The sequence below is a fragment of the Fukomys damarensis genome, unplaced genomic scaffold, assembly GCF_012274545.1.
Source record: "Fukomys damarensis isolate Sample0158 unplaced genomic scaffold, DMR_v1.0_HiC HiC_scaffold_25, whole genome shotgun sequence".
Lineage (NCBI taxonomy): Eukaryota > Metazoa > Chordata > Mammalia > Rodentia > Bathyergidae > Fukomys > Fukomys damarensis.
In genome coordinates, this window is record NW_022900937.1 from 5,416,369 (window position 1) to 5,442,463 (window position 26,095).

The 26,095-nt window shown below is 41.1% G+C and overlaps 1 protein-coding gene across 1 annotated transcript in view; it reads right to left on the reverse strand.

Annotated features, from left to right (window-relative positions):
• Positions 1 to 26,095, reverse strand: part of Arhgef38 (Rho guanine nucleotide exchange factor 38) — a 109,969-nt gene that overhangs the window by 24,054 nt on the left and 59,820 nt on the right. The window contains exons 4-6 of the mRNA XM_010641607.3: positions 14,978 to 15,125; positions 8,935 to 8,952; positions 7 to 84 (exon numbers count right to left, since the gene is read on the reverse strand). Coding sequence (XP_010639909.1) covers positions 7 to 84; positions 8,935 to 8,952; positions 14,978 to 15,125 — 244 coding nt within the window. The remainder of the gene's footprint in view (positions 1 to 6; positions 85 to 8,934; positions 8,953 to 14,977; positions 15,126 to 26,095) is intronic.

A 26,095-nucleotide genomic window follows, 5' to 3' on the forward strand; every position in this document is an offset into this window, starting at 1 on the left:
GCGCACAGCAGCAGCGGGTACTTCAGCAGGCGCTGCACCGGCTTGATGAGCAGGGAGCCCATGTCCAGCAGGGCGGGCCGGCCCCTGCGGAGAGAGCAGCGGCGTTTGGGTAAGGGTAGCTCCTGAAACTCTTAACTCATTTCCCCTCTCCATTTGGATATATAAATTATTTAAATGAAAGCAAGAGCAAAACATGACAGCAGCAAGGCCAAAGGACCCTACTTCTGAAGAAAAATAAAAGACAAACACATCTGCCCGCCCAGAAGGGCTCACAGCGTGATTTTCATCCATCTGTCCACGTTCCACGTGTAGGTTATGGCTATCCACATCTACACACACAATTGGCTTTATCATATCATGGGAAACAATTTCAGAATGGTTTTTCTATGACAGTCAAGAAAAATAAACTTTTCTCCTGATTCTTTTTTGTGAACATTAGTGAAGAAAATAGACTCATGATTTAAAAACCACACAGATGACTTGCAAAGTATGATCAGAAGAAGGCGCTGTCCTCTATCTTCCACCAGCTGGGAGAACTGCACTTACAGTGTTTCAGCGATTCCACCATAGTCCCCTACAGAGATCTGTAGTAAATGCAGATTTTTCTAGTTATTGCTGTCACTATTGCTAATGGCGTCACACAGTGACTTCCACAGGAAATTCCTCACCAGCGGGTCTTGCAGTGACCACAGCAGCGGGAACGCAGCTTAGCTCTGGAGGAAAGAGCCACAAGTGCGGCCAGGCCTTTATCCAGCCACTGCCTCTGACCGTTTACCCAGAGCCTCAACTGTTAAGCTCTGCATGCAAGTAGACAAATACGGGATGCGATGGTAGGAAACACAGACGTGGTGTTCACATCCCAAAAGGTACATTTTTTTATACTTCTGTTTTTCAAGTGTTAGTGTGGGTAGACAACAGACTATGCAATTTGAATAGTAAAAAAGATAACGAGCAGATACAAAACTAGAAAAGTTGCGTCGTTACAAAGGGTTTGAAGACATTTTAGAACCTATTTAAATGACATTTAACAATTGAACTATGGAACTTTATTATGTGTGCATGTACATACACATGCAGAGACACAGGTACATGAACACACACCGCTCACTGTCATACCCCCCCTTTGATTCTCACTGTAGCACTTAGCACTATCTAGAATCACCTTGTTTCCCTAGCTCCAGTATGTGATCAGGCTGTCACTATTCTCATCCCTAAACTTCTGTGCTCTCTCACTGCATAATTGTAGGCTGAGAATGATTGCATTCTTGCATTTTCTGTTTTTCTTTCACAGTGCACTTTGTTTCCAAAAATTTCACAATGGTTAAAGAGGAATTGTATTCATGTGCTGAGAAAATTATAGTGGCATAACAGATACAAAGACTGAAGCAGACTAAAAAGCAACATTTTATAGAGGAAAACCAGAATAAATATTAAAGTTTTGCAAGGCAGTAAAGAGTTGCTTTAGTACGTGCTATTTTATATTTCCTACTCCTTTGTCCCACATCTATTTAGGGAGAGAATAAGGTCAGAAGGTAACAGAATCAGAGGGAGAGAACCAGAGGTGGGAGGAAGAGAAATTGATTATTGGTTTTCAAGAGAATCAAGTGCAGTTGATGGAAAAATGTAAATCGATTATGGATATTGAAAAAATAAAAATGTTTTCTGATGGTGTATCAGTTATAGCATCTTAAAATATGGAGGGCAGTATTTTCCTCTATATCTAAGCAGAGATTTTTCAACACTACAGCAGTTTATGCTCAAGAGAAATAATTCCCTTAAATGAAAAACAAGTCAGGAATATAATCTATATTAACTTGATTAGAGGAAATTATATTGTCTTTATCATTATGGTCAGAATTTCTTTTGATTTTTTTTCTGATTTGTCTTCAAACAATCATTTAATCTTTTAGAAATCACTGAATATAGTATCAAAATATAGTCAGATATTTCAATCAAAGAAAATCCAGTTTTAGTGAAATAGTTTATTAGAATGACCTAATATCACTATGTGTACATCTGGGTGTATATTCACTCAGCGGAAATTCTGCTGGAGTTAGTGGTACACTTACACACATCCTCCTGCTGCCCCCTTTCCTCCTAAAGATGGCTGCACAGCCAGTGCAGACTCTTTATCATTATTATTTCTCTGCCCATACCTACTTCTATTTGTTCTTTTTGTTTCAACTTACAGTGATAAATGATCCCCCCTTTTTTTTTAAGAGCAACAAAGATGCCATCTCTAAAACATCTCTGAAAAATCAGAAATTCCTGGGCCCTTTTGTCTTCACTTTACATGCATGTAGCACAGTTGCCCATGTGATAAGCAGTGATGCTCTCATATGTGCATCAGACAGACACACAATATGGTAGAGGAGATAGAGGTTCAGTTAGAAGATAATGATGCTCCAGGTATTCGGGGTCACGAAGTTCGCCCATCTAATACCACCCAGTAAGATTAAGTTCTGATAATCAGGTGAAGAAGACAAGGCCTATATCAGTTGCCTATATCATTAAGTGTCAGATGTGTAACAAGTCTCACAAATATCTGGCTGAAAACTAAGGTGTTTATTCATTCCTAACTGTATTTCATCGTGTTCTGCCTTATCACCAATTCTTTGGCAAGTATTTTGTGCCATGGTCTCATTACAGATGATAATAGAAAATTTACAAAGTCAAATACACACAGACGGCTTTGTTTAAGCAACATCTAGTTTTGTTGCAAAAACTCCACATCAAATATAAGAAAAATAGGACCTGGAATTTAGCTCAGTGGTTCTGCTGCCTCCCTGGTACCAAAACAAAACAAAAAAATGAGGAAAGTTTTGCACAATGAAAACATAATGACTTTTAAACGGTGTATAATATCTATTTCTTAGAGACAGAAAAGGAAAAATAATCATGTAACTATCGACCACATTACTTGAATTTCTTCCTTATGACCACAAATATCCTAAATTTAGTATTTATTTTATAGTAGCCACAGACATCTGCACTATTACTGATTTTTTAAAAATTTTATTTCCTTAAAAATTTGATTGTTTTAAAGGAAATTATTGGTCTCAAATAACAAATACTGTTTCTCATAATTAAATAGTAACTGAAAGTATGGAATTTGTTAATAACAAATTTTAGAAGATGAATAAATGAGAGCAGGAGATAACAGAGTAGCCAGCACTAGTAGCATGGACAAGGTGATATTTCAGCTGTCAAAGGAAGAGGAAAAGGTCACAGTAAGAATGACCAGTTGAAAACCTGTTTAAGAAACTACCTAATTCTTAGGGTGTTATAGAAATGAAGAAAATCCTTTGCAGGATTGAGAAAGAAATCTTGGAGGCCAGGGATTTAGGTCAGTGGTCTGGCATCTACCTTGTAAGCGCAAGGGCCCAAGTTCGATCCCCGGTACCAAAAAAAAGAAATCTTGGAAATTGAAAAGACCCTCACAAGTGTCAGAGAAAATGTTCAGGAACTTTCCAGAGAGAAGAGTGCAAATACGAAGGGATGGAAAATAAAAGAGTAACCTAAAGAAAGTAGAGAAGTGGACTAGAAAGTCAATGTTTAACAATAGGATTTCCAGAACAAGAGAACTGGACAAATGGGAGGAAATTATCAGTGAAATAATTTAAGAAAAGTACACAAGTGAGCAAGTTAATAGAACCCACTAAATGTCCAGAAAAAAGGGGGAGTAGAGTCACACTTTACAATTCATGGCCCTGAGGGTACTGGGGACAATGAGAGGACCTACTGTTTTTCTGAGAAACAGACACCAACAAAGGCTTAGGGGTGAGAATGGACTTCAGATTGTGCATAACAACGAAAGCTAGAAAATAATTACCTTTAAATTCTGATGATGAGTGATTTTTCAATGTAGAACTCTATTCTACTCAAACTTCTAATTAAGTGTGAGGGTAAAATAAAGATATTTTGGATAGAAAAGTTCTTTAAAATGTACTTCCAGTGCATCCTTGGGGGATGGAGGAAACTATTTGGAGGACGTAAGTCCATCAAAACAAAAGGGAACGGGTGTAGGAGAGGATAAAGAATTTCTAAGAGGTGGGAGAGGCACTCCTAGAAGAGTATATCTGGTGTCACTACAGTGACCTTCAGGGAGATGAAATTGGCAGCAGACATAAAGCATCGGTTGTTTGGAAGATGATTAAATTAACTGACTGTAACTTTGTACCAGTGACTAGTGCAAAGAAACTAAGAATGAAGAGGAAGAAGCTGAAGAGTACAGTCAGCATTTATTAACTCCCAAGAGATCAAGTAGTCCATTCACTCCAGGGCTCAGCCGAAATTTACCCAGATACAATGTAGTAATTCATTCATGGACTGTTGCATAGCCAAATTATAATGTAATACAGATAGAGACATTGGAATGGTGGGAAGAAAATGTATTTGTGGGGTTCAGGCTCGAGATTGATAGGAGTTAGAAATTCTTATCTGCCACAGGGGAAAACGAATAGACAATATCTAGAAAGAAAAAGAGTCAAGTGGGTTTTTAAAGTATGGAGAAAAATGCCCAAATAATGAACTAAAAGACATTAAAATGATGTGTTTTTTTTTTTTTTTTTTTTGGTACTGGGGATCGAATTTAGGACCTTGCACTTGAGGGGCAGGCACAGTGCCACTGAGCCAAATCCCCAACCCCCAAAGTAATGTGTTCTGGTGAGGAGTATTTGGGGAAGTTCAGAGAACAGGTTACCATTTTTCTAACAAATATCATAGAATTACTTCTTAAAGTTAGGGTGTTATGGTTTATGTCTAGATATCCCCCCAAAACCTCATTCAGTCATAGGTGGGGCTTTTCAGAGGTGGCTGGATCTAGGGTGTGTGATGCTGGGATTAAGGGTGTATGATTACTAATTTAGTCCACTGATTGATTTGGCATAGTTCTGGGTAGGATTAAGGATGTCTCACCCTGGGTGTGAATGCTATCTATCCTAAGGGTAGGTAGACTGAATAAAATATATAAGGGACAGAAAGAGGTTTAATATTGTCCCTTGCTGCTTGATGCTTTTGCGTCTTTTGCCTGCCATGAACTGTTTTTCCTTTGTGGTGCCCCTCTGCCTTGGAGCTGGCCAACTGTGAACTGAAATCTCTACCAGCTGAGCTGTAATAAATTTTGGGTGTCAGGCAGTTTGTTTCAGCAATGAAAAATACAAGATGAGAATATATAATTTTTTCAAAAAAGTCTTTAAAAAGAAAACCCGAAAGAATTCTTAGGAAAAGTCAGAAGAAGTAAAGTGCTGAGCTGAGATTAGTCATACCTAATATTAAAATGTATTTTTAAATTATAAAAATGAAAGTAATTCTAGTAATTACACATGGATGAATGAGTAGCAAAAATGGAAAATCAAGAAATAGGCACGAGCAGTGTGGAAACAGTACATGTTCAATATGGCATTCCTATTCAGTGGGAAAATTATCCTTCAGTATCAGTATCAAGTGTGGTGACAGCTAGCCAGATTGAAAAAGATGGATTCCTGCATCATGTACACCAGAATAATTTCTAGGACAAACATTTAATTGTTAAAAGTGAAGCCCTAGGAGGCTGGGGTATAGTTCAGTGACAGACAGGTGCTTGACATGCAGGAGGCTCTATGTGCAGTTCCCCACAGATACAGCGGGGAGGAAGGAGGGGAGAAAGGGAGGTGAGAGAGGACAAAAGAGGAAGGAGGAAGGGAGAGAGGGAAGGAGGAGAAAAGCAGAAGAAACAAAAGCCATACAAGAACTCGAAGAAAATACGAATTACATTTTAAATCCTAATTGTAGAGTGGCTAACCAAAACAAAATCAAAAAGCCATAAATCTATTTAAAAACTTACCTCTTTAACATAGTACAGATGATAACAAAAGGAGAAGCGGACTTAAACTAGGCTGAAAGTAAACTAATGAGTTGAAAAACTTATTTGTGGTACTTAAGACGGATGAGTTAGTGTTTGCTAATCAAAGCCATTATTGATCTATTAGAAAAAGATGAGCATCGATAAAAGTGAACAGTCACTTTAAAAGGTCATTCATTAGCAATGAATTACAGTTAAATACTCATTAAAATGCTCCAGATGATTAGTAAAGCAAATTAAAACAACAGCCTGCTATGTTGCAACATCGTAAAGGTACAAATATTAAGTGCATCCAGGGTTGGCAGGTAGTAGATAAATGGGTAGCTCCTCTATGAATAATGAGAATATAAATTAGCTCAGCATGTCTGAAATTTTCTAAAAAAGTATTCAAAATCCCTTTGATCTGGCAATCTTTCCAAAGAAAATAATGATTATTGTTTAAGAAAATGTACACAAATGTGTACACAGCATCAATGTTTGCAAGACAGATGCAATTCAACTGTTTGGTAAAATGCAAAAGTTTGGTAAAATGAATTAAGGCACATATCAGAATGTTATACAGTTATAAAACTGTGTGGATTTACATTTACTGACATGGAAAGATACCCATGATAAGCTGGTGGGCAAGATAGCAAATGCCCACCAGTAGATAAATGTGTGTGTCTGTGTGTATGAATGAACAGCTCTCTGTGACACAAGAGACATTACACTGTACAGTGTGACAGTGTTTATCACTGGGGCATGACTACCGATCACCTTCACTGTCCTCATTTTTCTTTATCTTGCAGTGTTTCTTTGATAATATTAAAAATACAAGGAGGAGAGAAAGTAAACTAAATCACTTTGAAATTAATAGGGACTGGGAACTCAAGGGTGAAAATAGCTGGCCAGACAGGGCATATACAAGGAAAAGAATGAAAACCACAATACAACAAAACACTGAATTTCTGGAAGTGTTTAGATGTAGAACAATCATTTTTCTTCCTGTAGAATGTGGGAGCTGCATGGAGGCTTTCTAGGGGACCCCTCAGAATGGGATTCTAGGATTCTTGTAATTTTAATGCTGTTCTCTTTTGTGTTTGCATAAGATTATAATTCAAAGTAAAAATCTTGGAAATTACAAATATCATTGATGCTATCTTTTAAAAATAATGTGGGAAAAAGTGAATACTTTTCACTTGCTGTAAGCAAGGGCAGTTTTGGCATCAGCTAAAGGCTGCATCTCTTTTTTCTTTCTTTTCTTTTTTTTAATTTAATTTATTGGTACATTCTAGGTAGACAGTACAGTTAACATTCATTACTGGGATCTTGTACCTTTACATGCCAGGTCTTGCTTCTCATTTTTAAGGCTGCATCTCTTAACTGCACTCCTGGCCCTGACCCACTGGCCTTGCCTCAGCAGCCTGTGATCACACCACTCATCAGCCTTCTGCCCTTTCTGTGTCAGCAACAGTGCCTGGGGACCCAGGAAAGGAGCTCGAGGTCCTCTGGATTCTGATGCGCAGCCAGCTGCATGCTGAGATCGCCCTTCCTCTCTTTAGCTCTTCGTGTGTAGGTAGAACAGGTGAGGGGACAGCTCCCGCCCGGACAGTGTAACCCCCTGTGCTTCAACAGTTGCAGAGCACTTCGCTTTCCTGCTTGGAGTAACTGTCTCCCTCCTCACTATTTCATCTTTTGATTATAAAGACCTTCCTTAGCCCAGGACAAGAAACCTAAGTAGAAAATATGGACATGAGGTTCTTCTCTAGCACCCAGCAGTGTGAAGCTCTGGTCCTCTGCATGATTCCGGGGATACGGGCTTTATAATGAGCGCCCATCTCACCCACTGCAATTAAGAGAAAACGGGGCTCGGATGGATAAAGGGACCAACCAGTAGACTCTCACACTGCAAATTCAAGCCATCTCAGAATTGGAAACTGGGACTACAAAACTGATTTAGTCGTATCTGATTGTCCTGTAGAGTATTTTTTCTTTCTTAAAAAAAAAAAAAAAAGCAAGACTCATAGTGGGCACCCATTGGACTTCTCAAAATCAGCTCTCAGTTTGGCTGAGGTGTAGCCTCTGGGTTTCTGGATGGTGCCCAAATCCTTCCTTTCAGCTTGGAATCCTGTCTTTCCTCACAGTTGCTGTGCACGAAAGTATAAATGCCAGATATTTATGGCTTTCATTGATGTAATTTCTATTTTGTAAATTTTCTGTTCCTCATATCAACTCCTGGGAGTTTAACACACACACACACACACACACACACACACACACACACACACACGCGCGCAAGAACTCGGGACCTTCAAGAGTTGTTGAACATGTTGAGCCAAATGTACCTTGTAAGGTCCTGGTAAATTTGAGTTTATATTTAAGTCAGTATCACTCTTTCAGTATTAAACAGGCTAGATGTGTTGCTTTTAGAAAACAGGACATCCTCCAGAGTGTGTATATATGTTTTTATAAAATAACTTGTTACTAGCCACCTATTTCATCATCATATGTCATTTCTATGCCATACGTATAAATGACTTTTTCTGCACAGATCATACGAGTCTAAAATAGATGAAATCCACTAGTTGCTATAACGCACGAAGAAGCTTTTCTTTATTAGTCTTCAAACACTCAAAAATGATGGCATTAGTATGAGATTTTTAAAAGATAGGTCAGTTTTAGGAAGAATTGTTCTGGACACACAGATTCCTAAAGATATCTATGATCAGCTGCTGTGAGTTACTTAAATTATACATTAGGGTTCTAAAATGTTTAATAAGGTATATGTGATAATTTGATATATAAGAGCATTTCAGACAGACTGGAATAAAGTGTGAAATCAGAGGTATCAAAAATAGATAAATGCATATGCATGCCTTATGTATTAAAAGAAATACACTTAATTACAACTAAAACTTCTGATTTGAACAGGTATATTAAGTAGCTTTTCCTCCATGATTTTTATATTTTTTCTATCATTTTTAGAAAGCATTTAGCATAAGCATTGCTTGTGATAAGTCTGATTTAATCAATATACAATTAATACATGTATAAAAACATCAGATTTATCCCCAAAATATGTACAAAGGGTCAAGTAAAAAAAAAATACTTACTCTTGCATGTATATTTTCCTGTAAGAGAGGGGAAAAAGTAAATTTATGTAAATCCATGTATTTGAGGTAATGTATAAACATAAGTCTTTCAGATTTAATTATTGCAAAATAAAGTAATAAGTAATTCTCACGACAGCTCCATGGAATTGTCTCATGGCTTTATAATCATGTCTCTAAAGTCTTAGTATATCTATCATCTTTGCTTCACACTTTGTATAAAATTTAAAACCGTTTACTCAAATTATAGTCAGTAAATTTTGATAATTTGAAAATGAATTGAAACTTACATTTTTGTTTATATTATGAAAAAAATCAGACATAGTAGTGAAAGGAATCAATGTCACAAGAACCCAGCATGGTGGTGTACATCTGCAATCCCAGGACTCTAGGAGGCTGAGGCAGGAGGCTCACAAGTTTCATCCCAGCCTGGGCTATTTACTGACTAGTGTGACCCTGTCTCAAAATAAAAAATAAAATGCTGGGAATGTAGCTTAGTGCAGAGGCCCTGGGTTTGATCCACAGTATGTACTGATAAAGAGTTATAAGAATACAAAGCAAATGTTTTCTGAGGGCTGTCTAGTTGAATGCAGATTGTGAGAACAGTTTCCCTGTTGAATGAGTAAAAAAGCCCTCAGGAGGCATCACTAACTTGTTTTGCATACTCTACCTCCTGTTCTGTCTCCTCTCGCCCGTTTGCTAATGGGCACCTCTTTCCTCAGTTTCCGGCCTCCTGCTCTGTCCCCTCCCAGCAGCCTCTCTTTCTGGGCCGGTTTACCCCCCCTCCAGGACTCACCTCTGTCCCCATCCCTTCATCTCTTGCAGGATTCTGCTCCAATGTCCTTTCCGGTGAAACCTTCCCTGACCAACCTTTGAAATGTTCACCCTCTCTCACACTGGATTCGCATCCCAGTCTCTCTCTTTATTTCTTTCCATACATAAGACTTGCTACTCGTCATGCACGATGTGTCTTTCGTACGTAGTTAGTTATCTAACCCTCAACCCCAGGAAAGAATGTACGCTGGATTCACTCACTGCTGACCCCAGTACCTAAAAAACGACACTTGGTAGGAGCTAAAAAACATTGCCAAGTTAATTACTCAACAGTAAAAATGTGGAATTTATTCAGGTTAGATTTAAGGAATAAAGGAGATGGAAGTTTTTTTCTAAAAGCCTCACGTGAGTATCAAGAAATAACAAGCAGTGTATAAAACCTGTTCCGTGTGGCCTTGTTTTCAGTCTTTTGGAATACAGTGAGTGTTTCCATATCAAAAAACTTTATGACTGCAATCCATAATGGGAGATGGTGTTTTTATGTTCAGTGATATATAAATTAGTGATAAATACCTATGCTCAATTTCATGAAATTTAAAATGGATTTAATAAGCTTACAAAATAATCCCAGTACTCCATATACATAAGAATCAAAGGTATCCATGTGTGAAAGCATTGCTTCCTTGCCCTTCAGTATGTATGTTCATATGAGTGGACCCCTGGGCATTTTGGAATAACCGGGTCCTCCTGCTTCCTGGACCTCCTAGATGTGGGAGTCAAGCCCAGAATGATTTCTTTACAGTCAAAAGCTGCCAGAGTTTTAGAGAATTATTAAATGGCTTAAAGAATTTTCTGCTATAAGAAAATAAATTTCCCTCCCATTATTCCCTGCCAATATTTCCTTCTGCTCATTTCCTTTAGGCACAGCACTCTTCCCCTAATTTTTACTCTCTTCTAATGGAGAATTTCATTTGTCTAAAGTGCTTTGTGAATTACAGATCTGAAAATTTCAAGAATTTGAGTCTTTAAATAATACAGTTTTCCATGGAAACAAGCAAGTAAACAATTTGAACATTTAGGAACCAAAATACATACTTTGATGTTGAAAGAAAATATTTTTCTTTTAACTCCTGGAAAAGACATGGGATTTATTTTCTTTATTTCATTTATTTCCACCATTTAGCCTAATCACTGTAACACCAATCAAACATTGTGTTCGTATGGTATAATGTTTTATAAAAGGGACCTAAGTTTTCAGTAGAGGAACCCACAATATGTAGGGAAGGTGAATTGCTTTAAAACATCAATTTTTTATTTGTTTGTCATTTTTAAAAAATATCTCTTTTAAACTAAAAACTTTCCAAAAGCTAGTTCCACCCAAGGAAAATTCAGGAAAGAGAAAATTAAAATGTGTCCATTTACCCTTTTATGGGATAAAGTAATTTAATACACCTATCACTGTGCCTTCTCCCCAATGGGCTCATTAAAATTTCACTCACAATTGAAAGTTTTTATATGACTCTTTCTTAAAGGTTATACAGTCTTTGTTCAAACATGATGCCATATAACAAGGATCTGAGAGAATTTCCAAAGGCAACTTTAACTTTTTCTTTGGAACACACCATTTGGAAAACTAAGCATACAGTGTGGTGAATGGATTGAAATGTATTCCTTTGGATCCTGTGTTGCATGAGCTTCTAGAGTCTAAGAATGGAAAAGCTACAGGGGAAAAGTGCCCAAGTGACTAGAAATTAATGTTTTTCTCCTGGGAGCTGAGGAGGCCTTGGTTAGCAGGAACATAAATACAGACGAATTTATAACAGTGGGGCAGGAAAATAGCAATATATCTTCCATCTGCCCTAAAATTTAGAGGGGTTGTTTCATTCTTTCCCTCTGCACTATAAACAGATCTGTGGGGCCTCTGAGATGTAGCAGGGACTTCAGCACTATTTATAACTAGAAAAACAGAAAAAGGCTGCAGCAGACACACACTATTCTAATTATAGCTCTGCCTGCATTAATAGTCATTATGTTTTCCCTTTCTTCTAACAGCTAGACACCTTAAATAATCCCAGAAACTTCTATATTTTTAGTTTGTGCTGATAGATTATTGCACATGAACTTAGCATGAGTACCAGCTGTGACCACTGCTCATCAAATAAACAAAAACTTGCAAGTTTCCTACTTGCAGGCTGCAGATGTAGATGTGCACAGTACTTCTGGACAGCGCAGTCTTCTCTTTCCAAAGGTCTCTAAACTTTCAAATTACAGTGTAGATTGAATTGATGTAAAAAGCCCATCTCTGTCAAAGAAGATGGCCAGTGAGCACGGCTGGCCCTTTCTCTCCAGTAGTTCTCAGGTGTGTCCTGGAACCCCTGTGGGCTGGGCAAGGTAGACCACAAGCGATGCTATTGTTGAGGGGGTGGCAGGGAGTTTGGGGAAAGATGCAGGGAATTCTTTGTTTTTAAAATTTTTTTCTGGTACCAGGATCAAACTCAGGACCTTGTGCTTGTGAGGCAGGTGCAGTGCCACTGATAAAGGGAATTCATTTTCACTCCACATCCCTGTGGATTGGTGCAAGGGACGTATGCACCAGAAACACTGCCCTCACATGGCAGAAAGATTCTAAATTACTTTCTGGATACAAATCCTGTTTTCTCATTTCAATGATAATGGGCTTCAAAGAATAACCAAAGGTCGGAGCTTAGAATCAGTTACAGAACCAGTATCTCTGCAGCTCTTTTGGAAATCAGTCTTGAGCCTCAGCCCCTGGTGCAGTACTTAAATTAACTCTTGCATTGTTACTACACTCTTCTGATGGGCTTATTTATCTCCCCAACTAGAGTTTTTGTTCCTGGGAGGCATGTAATATATATATATTATCTTGAGGTCTTAATAAATATTTATTAGGCCCCCATAAGCATATTTTAATTTTGGCTAAGATGCGACCTAAGGGCTTTAAAACATACTTTAGCTTCCAGGGCATGAAGCCACCTCTGTCGTTGATACTGCTTCAAACTAAGTTTTCCTCTGCATGGACTAAGCTGAGTCTGCACCTAATTCTCATTAACAATGGCACCTGTGCTTGGGCTGGTGTTTAAGCCACCAGGAAAAGGCAGTGACAGTAATAGCTTTGACTGATTGCTTAGCAAGGCAACAGAGCCCTCGGGTGTTGCAGACTTTCTCCGGCCTATAAACCTGTTTGAAAACCTGTTTCTCGGAATTTAAGGCTCAGCTCAATTGAGGTCAGTATTACAGTCATGTCAATAATTCCAGAACTCTCACCCCTCCGGCAGACCAGCACAATTCATCATTAACTTTATTTCCATGGAAAGGCAACTTTTGGGAAAATAGCTGTAACCTAAACTATTTTATTTTGATTTTCTTTCCCCTAAGAAATAGTTCTGCCAATACTGCTGCATTGGATTTTGTGGTTCTAAGTCTTAACCCTTCCCAGTGGCTACCTTTATTTTCAAAACTCAGAACAGCTCTGAATACACAAAATCTGGGGCATCATAAGGCAGTGCTTTCAGAAAAGAACTCCAGTATACCATTGGGTCAGAAAGTAATTTTCAATAACTGATACCTGACGAGGTTTCAAAATTACCCTTTAAGGGTGATGAGACCGAGCTAGACTGCCTGGGGTGTGCCAGCGGCATTTGTCTTTTTCCCTTGGGAGGGTGTCAAAGCGGAAGGAATCATAACCAGTACCCTCCTCTGAAGGTCACCTCCACTTCCGGTGAACAGTTAGGAGCTCCTGTCCTGAGTACATTAACCTCATCTGCTCAGCTGAGGACCCTTCGTCCCTGGCTTGGATTTGTGCTGATGACCTGGGAAGCTAGATTTTCATTTGCTGCATTTATTTCTGCTGATCCTAGAAACTGAAGAAAGAAAATGACTCACGCTAGACATTATTGGATTGATGTTGCTACTTGTTTCAGGTGGGAGAGGCATTGATCCCTGTCTAGGACACTGATATTTTTTCCCAAGGAAAAGAGTAGCTGTACATTTAGAGGACTTTTATCCTTGTATGTGGATGTATTAAGATGAGTCCACCTTCAGCTTGGAGCTGACATGGCAGCACCACACTAAACTGAACGGCAGTGAGAGGTAATGGACTGGAGCTGGTCATGACATTTTATGTTTAAGAGTTAACTGATGATCACACTGTGGGCTGAGTATAAAATCTAACTTGTTTTTGTTTTTTCTTAGTACCCAGGCCTATGCTTGCCACAGCACAAACACTAAATGCTCCCAATTTAGTGCCTTGAATTTATTATTCTCCCTGATGTGAAAAACAGGATTAGAAAGCTGCAATTTGTTCACGGCCAGTAGAGGGCAACCAAGTTGAAATTACACTCATTCATTCCTTCTGTGCCTTTCTGGGTGCCACTGTAAACCCTTCTCCAGAGCTAATCCAGTCTGGAAAGGTGTCCTCCAGAACAGCCTCACTGATGCTCCGGACTGCACTTCAGTGGGTCCCTCTTCCCTCTCCCGACCCCACATAGTAGGAGGTCCAAGGGAGGTGTTTGGGACAGTCAGACTGGTGTTCACCGATTTACACAACACGCTGTCTGTGTCACTGTGCCTGGCTGTAGAGAGCCTCAGTCAGATGCCGAGCTGGAGGGCCCTGGTAGCTCTCAGAGTCTTGAGGCCAGAAACAGTGCACCAGTGAGACACCCACGTCCTCTTAAAGCCTCACTCCGCACAGGCTATTGTACATCCATTGAAAAGCAACATGTGGAAGTGAAAACTCTGAGTAGTAATTGGTGGTGAAAGAACAAGGTTTACAAAATCTTACTCATACTTTCTTCTGTTCTGGGTTTTTAAAAAAATAGTGAATAGCTGTTCCTTCTAAAAATGTGTCCTGACACTGCCTGCTGCACGGCGGACTCATGTTCACCAGTGTCCACTCAGCCCCACGAGGAACCTGAGGGAAGAGGAGAGCCATTTGGGGTCCACCAGACACCCTGGAACCCCATTGGCCCCATGCTCCTGGGACCATGGGGCCACTTGTTGCCCAGGGTATCCCTGGAACCAGGTGGAGCTGGCTTTCCTCCTAGATTTTATTACTGCCTTGATATTGCACCTTTCTATTACTACCAAGCCCTGAATCTCCTCCCACATTATAGTCAACCTTTCAGGAAAGAAGAAACCAGACGCAGGCTTCCGGCAGGCCCAGGATTTCACACCAGACCTTTCCTTGCCATCCATTTAAGATGTCCCCTGCCAGGCCCTGCGTGGGAATGTCGCTTGTCACAGCCTCACTTACTTCAGAGACTGGAGACAGGGGCCCCAGTGTTGCTTCAGCTCCTCCTCCTTCTCATAGGACTCCAGCAAGCTTTGTGCTTCGTCGTGCTGATAGCAGTAGATTTTATAAATGTCTTCCAGTGGCCCTTTAATCTGCAAGAACACCTCTCCTGAAAAATACAAAATGGAGGCAGATGGCATCAAGTCAGACCGAACCAGCACTTCAGAAGTTTATCATTCGACAGTGCTGATTACTACAGAAACGTTGGATAGGCCCCACTTTATCCTCCCATAATTCAAAAGGTGCGTTAAACACAGAGAAATTTGTTTGTCTTTTCTTTCTTTCCTCTTCTCTTTCCTTCTTTCCTTCCTCCCTGTCTTCTCTCCCTTCCCCCTGCTTTCCTTCCACTTATAAAACAAAGCATGAAGAGCCTGACAGAGGAAGGCATTAAGGAAGCGCGGTTCTCCCGAGGTGACTGTACCCGCCTGGTGGGTGGGCTGGCAGCTCTTATGTGTGGTTAGAGCGGATCCGTCTAAGTGGCCTAGATAGGGTTGGATTGGGCAGCATCACACAAAGCCAGGTAGTGTAACTCTGAATCTTCCTCGTCTCTTCCTTATAAAGTTGCCATAATTAGATTCAGTTTCATAGGATTGTTATAAAATGAGGGGTACCGTGCATAAAGTCCAGTGTGTAGTACCTATACACTCGGGTACTAAGATGGGACTGTTTCTGTTAATTTACTAGAAGTAAAAGAGAAATTTTAGGCACTAGGTAAATGATTTTTCAATATTTATTTCACTGACATTTCCTGAGTTCTCTGAAAGGCAAGCAGTAGAGCAATAGAATATTTCCTTATATGTGACAATACAAAGAAGCCATCACTTAACTCCTTATACAAATTAATTGGGGGCTGGAGGTTTAGCTCAGTGGTGCCACTGCCTGCCTTGCAAGCACAAGGACCCAAGTTCAATCCCCAGTACAAGGCAAACAAACAAACAAAAAATACCAAACTGATTGGATAATACTGTGAACCAAGATTGTGAATGTATTTGCATGAAGCAACTTGAGCTAATTGTACCCAGGCATTTAATGAATCCTCTGATACTGTGGCAAATCGAGTGTATACATGGTGGATCAGGCAGCTGTTGGAGGACAGCTCGATGTAGTTAGCACTGCATCACTTAAAACTGAGTGGCCAGTATCTGCCACCACCCAGCATGTGCCAGGTGACTTGGGAGGCACCACAGAGAGACGTAGCAGGACCTGCCCTTAGATACACTGGAAATTTAAAATTATGGTTAGATTTGGACATGATGTGAAGGGGTGCGTGTGTGTGTGTGTGTGTGTGTGTGTGTGTATGTTCTTTTGAGACTGTTTGCTTTAATAGCATGTCAGGAAATCCAGGGACTGTGGGCATTTTTGGAGCTGTATGGATGTAGCATTCTTGTTTTGTTTCCGAGATTTTACTGAGTGGATCCTCCCAGCATTATAGGACTTGTAGATATGCTCTATAAGACAATAGCACAAATAATAATAGTTGACACAGAGAGAAAATAAAAGAGGACAGCAACTGAATGTAAGGTTGGGCATAAGGTAGAGAGAAGCCCCAGTAGCAGAACTAGGCAGTAAAAGGAGGAAACCCAGAAGTAGGAGCAAGGGACAGGTTAAGCTACAGCTCCCTGCAAGCTGAAAGCAGAGGGTGTGAGTCCACACATCCACACAGAGTGAAAGGTAAAGTGTACATGTTCAGTGCTGAGAAAGTAGGACTAGAGACTGAGAGGCAAAGACAGCCTCAGAAATCCACTACAGGATCTAAACAGGAAGACAAAAAACAAAGACGAAGACTCTTATTTTATGCACAATTGAATCCTTAATTGCGAATGCCCTTATATGTTCTTTAACAGAAGTGCTCTGGTCTGAAAGAATTTAAATCTTTCCCCTTAATGGCGAATGGATTTTTTTTTTTAACTCTATTCCAAGTACAATTCTGTTGGGGCTCTAATAATAATTATTAAAAGACATTTAAATACTCCAGTTGAAAGTCATTTATCCACGCAAAGGCTAAGTGTAACTCTGGTGGGCAGGACATTTGATTCTCCTCCCAACGAATTCTGCTTTCTAATGGTGCGTGCAAAGCCAGGCATCTTGAGCAGAAAGTGATTCTGTTTCCATGGCAACGTGAGCCTCCCTCCGGGCTTCTTCAGTGGTGAAGGACATCGCTCTGTCTAAAGTACTCAGGTCTGAAGGGATGATTAGTAGGGAGAAGAGACTGAGCCAAGGCCAGCGAAGTAATTTCTCCTGGAAGCCATCACGGAGGAACTAGAATCCTATAAGATAAATAAAACTACTGTGTTCTTTTTCAAGATCCAACAGCACACAAATGTGTGCATGACTTTCCCCAGAAGCAATTGCCATGTGATTTCTTCTTTTAAATTTCCTTGGTTATTGCTTTTGAAAACAACTCCCACAGATACTGAACATTTTCTATGTCCCGGTGTGATTATTCACACTGCAGATCTTTTCCTTCACTGAGACAGTCACATTCTCCTTCTAGATACAGGTCTTTGATTCCAGGCCCTCGTGTCTCTCCCCATGATGTTCCAGACCAGCCGTGCGGCCTCTATTATTCTGAACCTGCTCTGAGATGAGTTTCCTCTAAGGGGAACAAAGCAGGGGAAAGCCAGTGACATTCAGGGGAGTCCCTCATCCTAGGCATGCTTGGGAAGTGGTGAAGGGAAATGAAGTAGTTATGTTTATTTGTATTTGCCAATTTACTGGATGACTGTTAGGCACCAAGCTATTGGAGCTGTTTTGATAAAAACCTGGACTTGTAATAGAAGCCCTGAGTGTCAAAGCCAGGAGCTGATGGAGTGGTAGGTGGGGACCAAACCTCAGAGTGACGCAGCCAGGTGGCTCAGGCCTACGAGGACCCTCAGGAGGAGGCTGGTGAGGCGGCAACCCTGGAGCAGCATGTTTACCACTAAGGAGCTGGAGCCTGCATCTGGGGGTGATGCCCAGGCTCCATGGGTTTAGGCAGCCAAGCAACCCGACAGCTGTCTTAGAAAGATGACTGTGGGTACAAGTCACCTGAGAGATGGCATTGCCAGGAGGCAGTGAGGCTGCAGAAGAGCACACAGTGAAGTGAGGATTTTCTGTGATAGTGAAGGAAACTGTGAGCTCAAAGAGGAAGTAACCGCAGTGAGGAGTGCTTGCTGGGTGGGGGTGGCTTCCTGGTGAGGTGTGTGCTTAGCATACGCAAGGCCCTAGGCTTGATCCCCAACACCATAAAAAGAGTGCTCAGTCATCTCCTGGCTTCAGTTCAAATCCTGGTTTTACTATTCAACACATGCCATTTGGGAAGGATATTTGGCTTTTCAGTTCCTTAATTTCCCCTTCTCCAAGATGCCAGTCATGATGATGGTGGTGGTGATGTTATTTGGGTTGAAAGGAGTTAAGCTATGTCATGTGTTTATGTTGGTAGGTGGCATGTGCTCCATAGAAGTCAGCAACTAAAGCAGAGTCAGGGAGGATGGGAGGAAAGGGACAGTGAGTGGACACCGTGAGAGTTGGGAGGGAAACTCCAGGGGTTATCATCACAGTGGCTGGTTTCAAGGACCTCATGGCTGGACAGAGGCGGTGCAATAAGGAGACAGTTCAGGTGGAAAAAGCATGACTTTAACTCCAGGTGTAGGGTTTGAGCTCCTTATTAGTTCAGGTGGGAAAATTCTGTGTGGAACTGGGTACATGAATCTGGGATTCCAATTTTTACACAGTAGACAAGCAAACGTCTCATTACGCCGGTAATGCTTTGATTTTAAGTCTCTGTCTATCGCAGCTGAACATAATTCTAATCAACACATTGACTTTTTTCTGCTTCAGTAGAAAAACATTTTGGGAAAAACCTTGACTAGTTAAAGGCCTTCCTCTTTACTACTCCAAAATTCTGTAAAAATATGACATGAATTCGTACATAGGAAGGACCTAAAGGAGATATTACATGTATTAATGCCAAAATATAACAACTCCAACTTTCAAAGCCAACTAAGATGTTAAATTTTTTTGGTTAAAATTATAGGTCAGTGAAACTTGTCACCTCAGAGTATTCGGAATTCAGGGAAGGAGTGGATTGGCCACACTCCAAAAAGAAGACTGGGAAATGGGGATTTAGCTCAGTGGTTCCGGTGCCTGCCTCACAAGTGCAAGGACCCAAGTTCAATCCCGAGTACCAAAAAAAAAAAAAGATGATTGGAGCCCTGGGTGCAGTGATACAGGCCACTGGCTGTCATCTCCCCAAGTGACTCATCCATGAGTAAAAGGCAGAGGATTTCTGAGGATTCTCTTTTTCCTCAGACACTAGGCCCTGGGGCTGGGGCTAAACAAGCATTCTCCGTGCCAGCCAAATGCCAGCTCATTTTTGTCTCTCTTCCTTTGTTTCCTGACCTTGTTCTGTTCTCCAGGAGAGGATAAAGTGACAGAGGAAACAAGTAGAAGTTGAAAGAGGAATGTTGCCCAACGAAGCCACAGGCCTTTGCCTGTAGTCTCATTTAGTTCCTGCGTAGCCTGAAGATAAAAATGACTGCTGAGGATACTCATGGGACCTTGCTGAGGGTTATAAAAGCCAACCAAACACAGGTGGCAGATGGGATAGCAGCCGCAGAATTAAAAAGTATATCCCTTGAGTACCAATTTGATTAAGAGATTTGAAGGGAAGAGACAATTGTTTTCATTTAAGGGGAGGCTGGAAATCTTGCATGAATTCTTAGGATGAAGCAAGTCTTCAAAGTTATTTCATGCCTGTGGCTGTGGCCTCTGGTCATAACTCTACATTTCCCCAGGCTCATGATATTTCTTTTCTGATAGGAAGAATATTTCCATAAACGTTTTTCAGAAGCACCAGGATGAGAGGTGTTCAGAAAGATGTATTCTCTGGATTTGACAATTCTGAAGTCCCTGATGTATTTGGAGGTAACCCTTTCTTCAGGAGAGTGGTTTTACTTATTTTTAAATGTGTGAGTGAATCTTTTCATTAATACGTGTGCAATACATAACAATTACATTCATCTGGAGGAATCGGTACATATGTGTATCCCATCTTGATAGTTTTTAGTTCTGCCCTCCACTCTCCCTCCCTTCCCAGGCCCCCGTCCCTTCTCCACAGTCCTACCTCCCAGTTTCCTACCACCTCTCTTTTATTTTGTGCTTTAAATTATTTATATTTGAGGTTTCTCAAATGAGATAAACCGTGTGATATTTAACCATTTGTGTCTGATACATTTCCCTAAGCATCATGGTCTCAAAAGTCACCCATTTTTTTTTCTACAAATGCCTCAAATGTACCTTCTTTGTGGCCAAGAATATGAGAGGTGAGCGAGATGGGCCAAGGAGAGGAGCCAGGCCAGTCAGGAGCAGAAGGCAGGAACAGAGTCACGGTGGGATCTTGTGCACGACCCTATCTGTGTCCCATGCTGTGGAAGATCACGGGGCCTCTCAAGAAGGGCTTTGTGCAGCTGAGGAGGCATCTCCCAGGGGGACAAACTGGGGAGCACTGTGGGCAGTGGAGACAGTTAATGGTGAAAAGAGTTCTGGAAATAGCTCTGGCTGGTATTTGGGAGACCAAGGGTTCCCCCCGACTGACAGTGTCCACAGATAGTGATATCCCTGGGGTGCATCAAGCTCCCCGACTGTCCCCACAGTGGAGTCCATGACCTTCCAGTCCGAGTCCAAGCCAACATTCGAGAATACAGTTCTTTGTTTTGATGATAACTCAGGGTCTGTTCTGGAACCCAGTTGACTTCTTGGATGGTTTAATTTCTGGTGGGGAAGTTTTACACCTGACCTATCCAGGTAACATTAGCTGTCAGAGAGTTCAGGTTGCTGCTTGCTGGCTTAGGAAAAGGTGGGATAACTTATGCCTACTCGTTGTTGCCACCACTGAAGAAGGTTCTTTGTTGGTCTCACCCTAGTAACGACCTCTCTTGGGACAAAGCGCTTGTGCTGCAGCTGGTGCTCTATGGTGCCCAGCAGTCTCTGAACTGACGCTGGCACAGACCACAGGCAGATGGGCCGATGATGGCAGCAATGTCCATTCCTCGTTCCCTCTGTGCCCTGCCAGTGCGCTACATGTCTGTTATGATCTCTGTATTTCATGTACTTGGTCAGCACTGATGGAGGACAGCACTCTGAGTGCTGGTGCCATGGCAAGCACGTGACAAACAAGAATTTCTTGCATTTTAATGGGGTGTCCTCCAAGTCATGTATCCTCTGCTATGGACATCTTGCTGTCGCTACTTAAAATAGAAACAAGTGGATGAACACAGCATCCATTGCTAGCTGCTTCTCCGCTCTTCTGAAGTCTTCCAAACTGACAGAATTTGGACCTGCCGTGTACCCCATTTAAAGTTCTGACCCAGTACTTCTTATGTCTCTTGCAGTGAAGGCTTGCCTGGGATGTGTGCAAAGATGTGTTTGTATGTATGTGTGTTCGTGTATGGAATGAACTGAAACACAAGTATAGTGTCCGCAAGGAAGGTTATACTCCCCTCAAATGAAAGATGCTCCCCAAGGAAGTGGCTTTTCTCTTACTGCCTACAGGAAGTAGGGGCTAGAGGTGAAGTAGTTGTCTTAGGCCCATGATTTCAAAGCCACTTGCTGAGGGGTTTGAAGGAAAAAAGCTGTAAAGTGGCCAGCAGCAGAGACACCAGTCCGAGACAAGTGCACTGTGGATTTCTCTTTATGTTAGAAAAAGAAGTCCCTTCTTGGTTTATACTTTGGCTCTGTTTTCTGTTCATTGTGCATGGAGTCCTTGGTGTTCCGAGTGACTTGCCCATAGCCATAGAAGTAGTAGTGACATGGCTAACATTAAAGCATAAACACTCCCAAGGCCGGGCGCTTTCTGGGCTATTGTATACCTTCAGCATCATCCCCTACCCACACCCACCTCCTCTTGGCTTCCTGGGACCTGGAGAGGTCTTGCAAGGCTGTACAGGATGCTGGAGATTTCAGAGCTTATTTCTCTGTGTATTTTGTGCAATATCTGCCTTCAACTTTCCAGCATTCCTCCCTACTGGCTTAACCACTGCCCTCCACTAGTTGGCTACATCAGCACAACTGCCCAGAACCTGACGTTCTTCTTAGAGAATAAATTATAGGGATTTTACTAACAGTCTTCATCTTTATTTCAAGAAAAACAAAAGTCCTAGCAGCCTCAAGACCCATCTTGCCCTCACTTGGGAGACTGGAGGCCAGTTCCTTTGTAGCCTGGCAGTTGCTTCCTGCTGGGTTTTCCTTTTCTCTGGAGATTAGTGTGTTCTGGAAATGCCCATTTCCCCCTGTCATATTCTCTGAAGTGGATGGCTTTTTGCTATGGTTAATAGTTGGGGGGAAATGCCTTGATCTTTCAGCTCTGCACCTAGGTCTTCCCCTATCTGGGTCTCACATCTCACAAATCCCATCATGAGGACCTGGGATCTTCCAACCTGTCCCTGGTGGTCTGAAATAACTGGGCCAAAGCTGTGTGTACCCTGAGTCACACACACACGCACACACACACACACACACACACACACAAATACTAATATTAATACTAGAAAGTAATTCCTGTAAGCTATGTTGTGGCATCTCCAGCATAGCATTATGACATGATTTTCAGTGGTTTCTCACAAAGTCTCCACTGAAGACAGAGATTCTCTTCTTTTACAAGAGACATAGCTTCAGGAGAACGAAGTTTTGCCTTAGAGCTATAGTGCCACACCTGCTGTTCTTTCAAAGAACAGAAACTCTACTAATCATCTTTTTCTCCAAAGATGAGCTCACCCTAAGGAAAAAACCACGTGAGAAGTTACCCTGCCCTTATCATGGAATTCTTTCAGTCTGGCACTCAGCATGGTGTGCATACAGTAGTGTATGCTCAGATCTTTAAAACTTGGAAACATTACCATGTGCAGATACATCTAAGGAAGCACAGTTGCTGCTTTGGCTCTCTACTGCTATGTAACCAACCACTCCAAAGTAGAGTGGCTGAACACAGTCATTGTGTTTTTCTTTCACAATTTTGTGGGCTGACTGGGCTCAGCTGTGTGGTTCTTCTGTGCCACTTGATATAACCATGTGAAGTCAATCGAGGACTTAATGGAACTGTGCTGTCCAATATGGCTCAGTCACAAGTCTGGTTCCTTTGCAGGGAACAACTGGAAATTTGGTCTTATCGGGATTCTAGGATGCTGCATTTGCTGAGCCACTTTCTCCCTCTCCCTAGTCTCATTCTTCTTTCTCCCCTATATTCTCTCCACATATTTCCAGCAGGGAAGCTGGACTTTTAAGTAGCAGGCTCCAGAAATCACAGAGGCAGAACTTACTATGCTTTCTTAAGGCTTAGGCCCAGTGGCTGACAGTGTCATTGCCCCTGCACGGTTCTGGTGAGTGAGTCAGTCAGTGTGGGACTAGACTACCTACAGTGAATCAGAGACACGGTTCCTTGAAGGTTATATTTGGGACTGGTTATTTCCATCACTCTGCCAAATGTGGAGATGGCACTGGATGAGTTAACTAGCCCTTCCTAAAGAAAATGTGTCTGTCTATAAAATGCATGCATTATAAAGAGACACAGATGCTGGGAGAATGTAGAAAACATACACACCCAGCACAATTGATTTGTTTGAAAAACATGGTTAGGACATCTGAAAAAAATTCACATTTGGGCCAGGGATTTAGCTCAGTGGTTCTGCTGCCTGCCTCATAAGCACAAGGTCCCAAGGTCAATCCCTGGTTTAAAAAAAAAATTCACATTTTACTGAATTGTTATATAAACAAGCAATCAAACTTTGTGAATAGATGGCTAAATCGAATATTCTCAGGACAATAGCAACTTAACAACATCACATATTGGATATTTATTTATTTACTTTTGGTACCAGGGATCAAGCTTGGGTCCTTGCACTTGCAAAGCAGGTGGCAGAACCACTGAGCTAAATCCCTGGCCCTTAGATATTTATTAATAATAGGCACTGGATCATCATTCTTTTATACATTTATTTAATTTTTATAAAAAGCATACTATTACCTCCACTTTCCAGGTCAGAAACAAGTTCAGTGAGGTTTGTAACTTACAAATGTGTAAGATCACACATTTGGCCATAAGATAAGCCAGGCCCCAATTCGACCTGATATTAAAATCTATTTGTTCTATAAATCCTTTGCTATTATTTTACTTCTTTTGTCCTTTTTCATTATTTTCATAATTTGCTACAAAGAATGATGTTCAGTTTGAGTGGAAAAAAGACCTACATCTCACACTCTCATCTATAAAGATTTAAAGATCTATAAAGATTTAAAACCCTACTAGACGCTTTGCTGAAGTAAAGATTTTAAATCCACTTCTGATTTTGGCACAATAGGCCAGAAAATTCCCTCAGGGCTGCCAGACCTGCAAGCATATGTCTCTGTGTTTTAACATGAACCTCATCCAAACCCCAAGGTCAGTGTTGAATAAAATTCTCTTCTTGGTTGCTCTAGGTATCAAGAAAATTTCTCTTTGGCTCAGGAGCTATTAATCACAAACCCGTCATTTGTGCCATCTAAGGATAGAGAAATGGAACACACGTATCTGTGCTTTGCACTTTGCAGTAATTGGATTTTGGAAACATCTCACCAAATACCAGCTTAACATATGAGTGCTTTGATGAGAGATTTAGGGATGGGAACTGCCAGGGACTCTATTCTATCCACCCCGTGTAGTGATGAGGCCTCCTGGCACTGTGCTAACAGTGTGCCAGGCTGCTGCTGACCTTTCCATGGATTCCCCAAGCCTCCTGCCTTGAGAACTCTGCCCCCATTTCTCACTTAAAACCTTTTGCATGCAATCCTCACCTTTCTAAATCCATCAAGTGCAAACTCAAAGGTCACATTCCAACCCAAGTTTTTCCTGATTACCTGAGTTGAAATAAATTAATTTTCTTCTGTGGATCTGCACTAGGTGATTATGACTGCAGAAAAAGCATCTCAAACCTTAAAGGCTAAACACAACTGTTTATACAAATTCTGCGTCTTAGCAGCACTCAGCTGGATGTCCTGCTCTTGGGGATGCAGGCTGTCCTGGGTCAGCTGGGGGCTGGCCAACTGGCCGGGAACCGTGCCAAGTGCCCAAGGCCTTGGCTGTGTGGCTTGGGCTTTTCTCTTCATGAACAGAGAGTAGGAGTCACTATCATTCTGCCACATTTTCTTAGTCAAAGCATGCAACAAGGCCAGCCAGCAACCTAGGGTGAACATAATCACACTCCAGCAGATGCTCTTTAAAGTGTGGCCTTCCTGTTTTAATTTTTTCCATAAATTTTGCGTAAGTTATCATTTATGATTAATACATTTTAAATTATGAGCATCTTCAGTTGAGTTTCTCCGTAAAAACATATATATATATTTTGTTGTTGTTGTTGTTGTTGTTGTTGTTACTGGAGATTGAGTCTAGGACACTGAGCTACATCTCCAGCCATTTTAATTTTGTATTTTGAGACACAGTCTTGTTACATCACTAAGTTGTCCAGGCTGGGCTCAAACTTACAATCTTCCTTCCTCAGCCTGTCAGCATAATTTTTAAATTTAGAACTAATTTTAGACTTTAGAAAAGTTGCAAAAAGTGTGCAATTTTCAAACACCCCTCACCCAGTTTTCTCTATGTATGTAGCATCCCAACGTCTCATAGAACCATGGTACAGTTGTCAGAAAAAGGAAGTTAACTGTTACCTAAACTAAACACCTTAATCGAATCTCAACATGAGTATTCTTCCACTATTCTAGGACCCTCCCAGTCTTCCACCTGTTTTTGTTTGTTGTTTTTGCTTAGTTATCTGCACTCTGACATGCAATCTTGCTTTCTGTTTTTGAGGGTGAACTTTAGAAGAGTATTGATCAGCTTTTTTTTTTTGGTACGGAGGATTGAACTCCAGACCTTGCACTTGCGAGGCAGGTGGCAGCACCACTGAGCTAAATCCCGGCCCGATCAGCTTCTTTTTCAAGGGTCCCTCATTTGCATTTATCTGATGACATCTGATATTTTCTCATGAATGAATGTGATTGTATACTTTTAGGGCAAAATACCATCGATGTGTCATCATGTCTCTCTGAGCACCCCATTTCCCGTGTTATTTC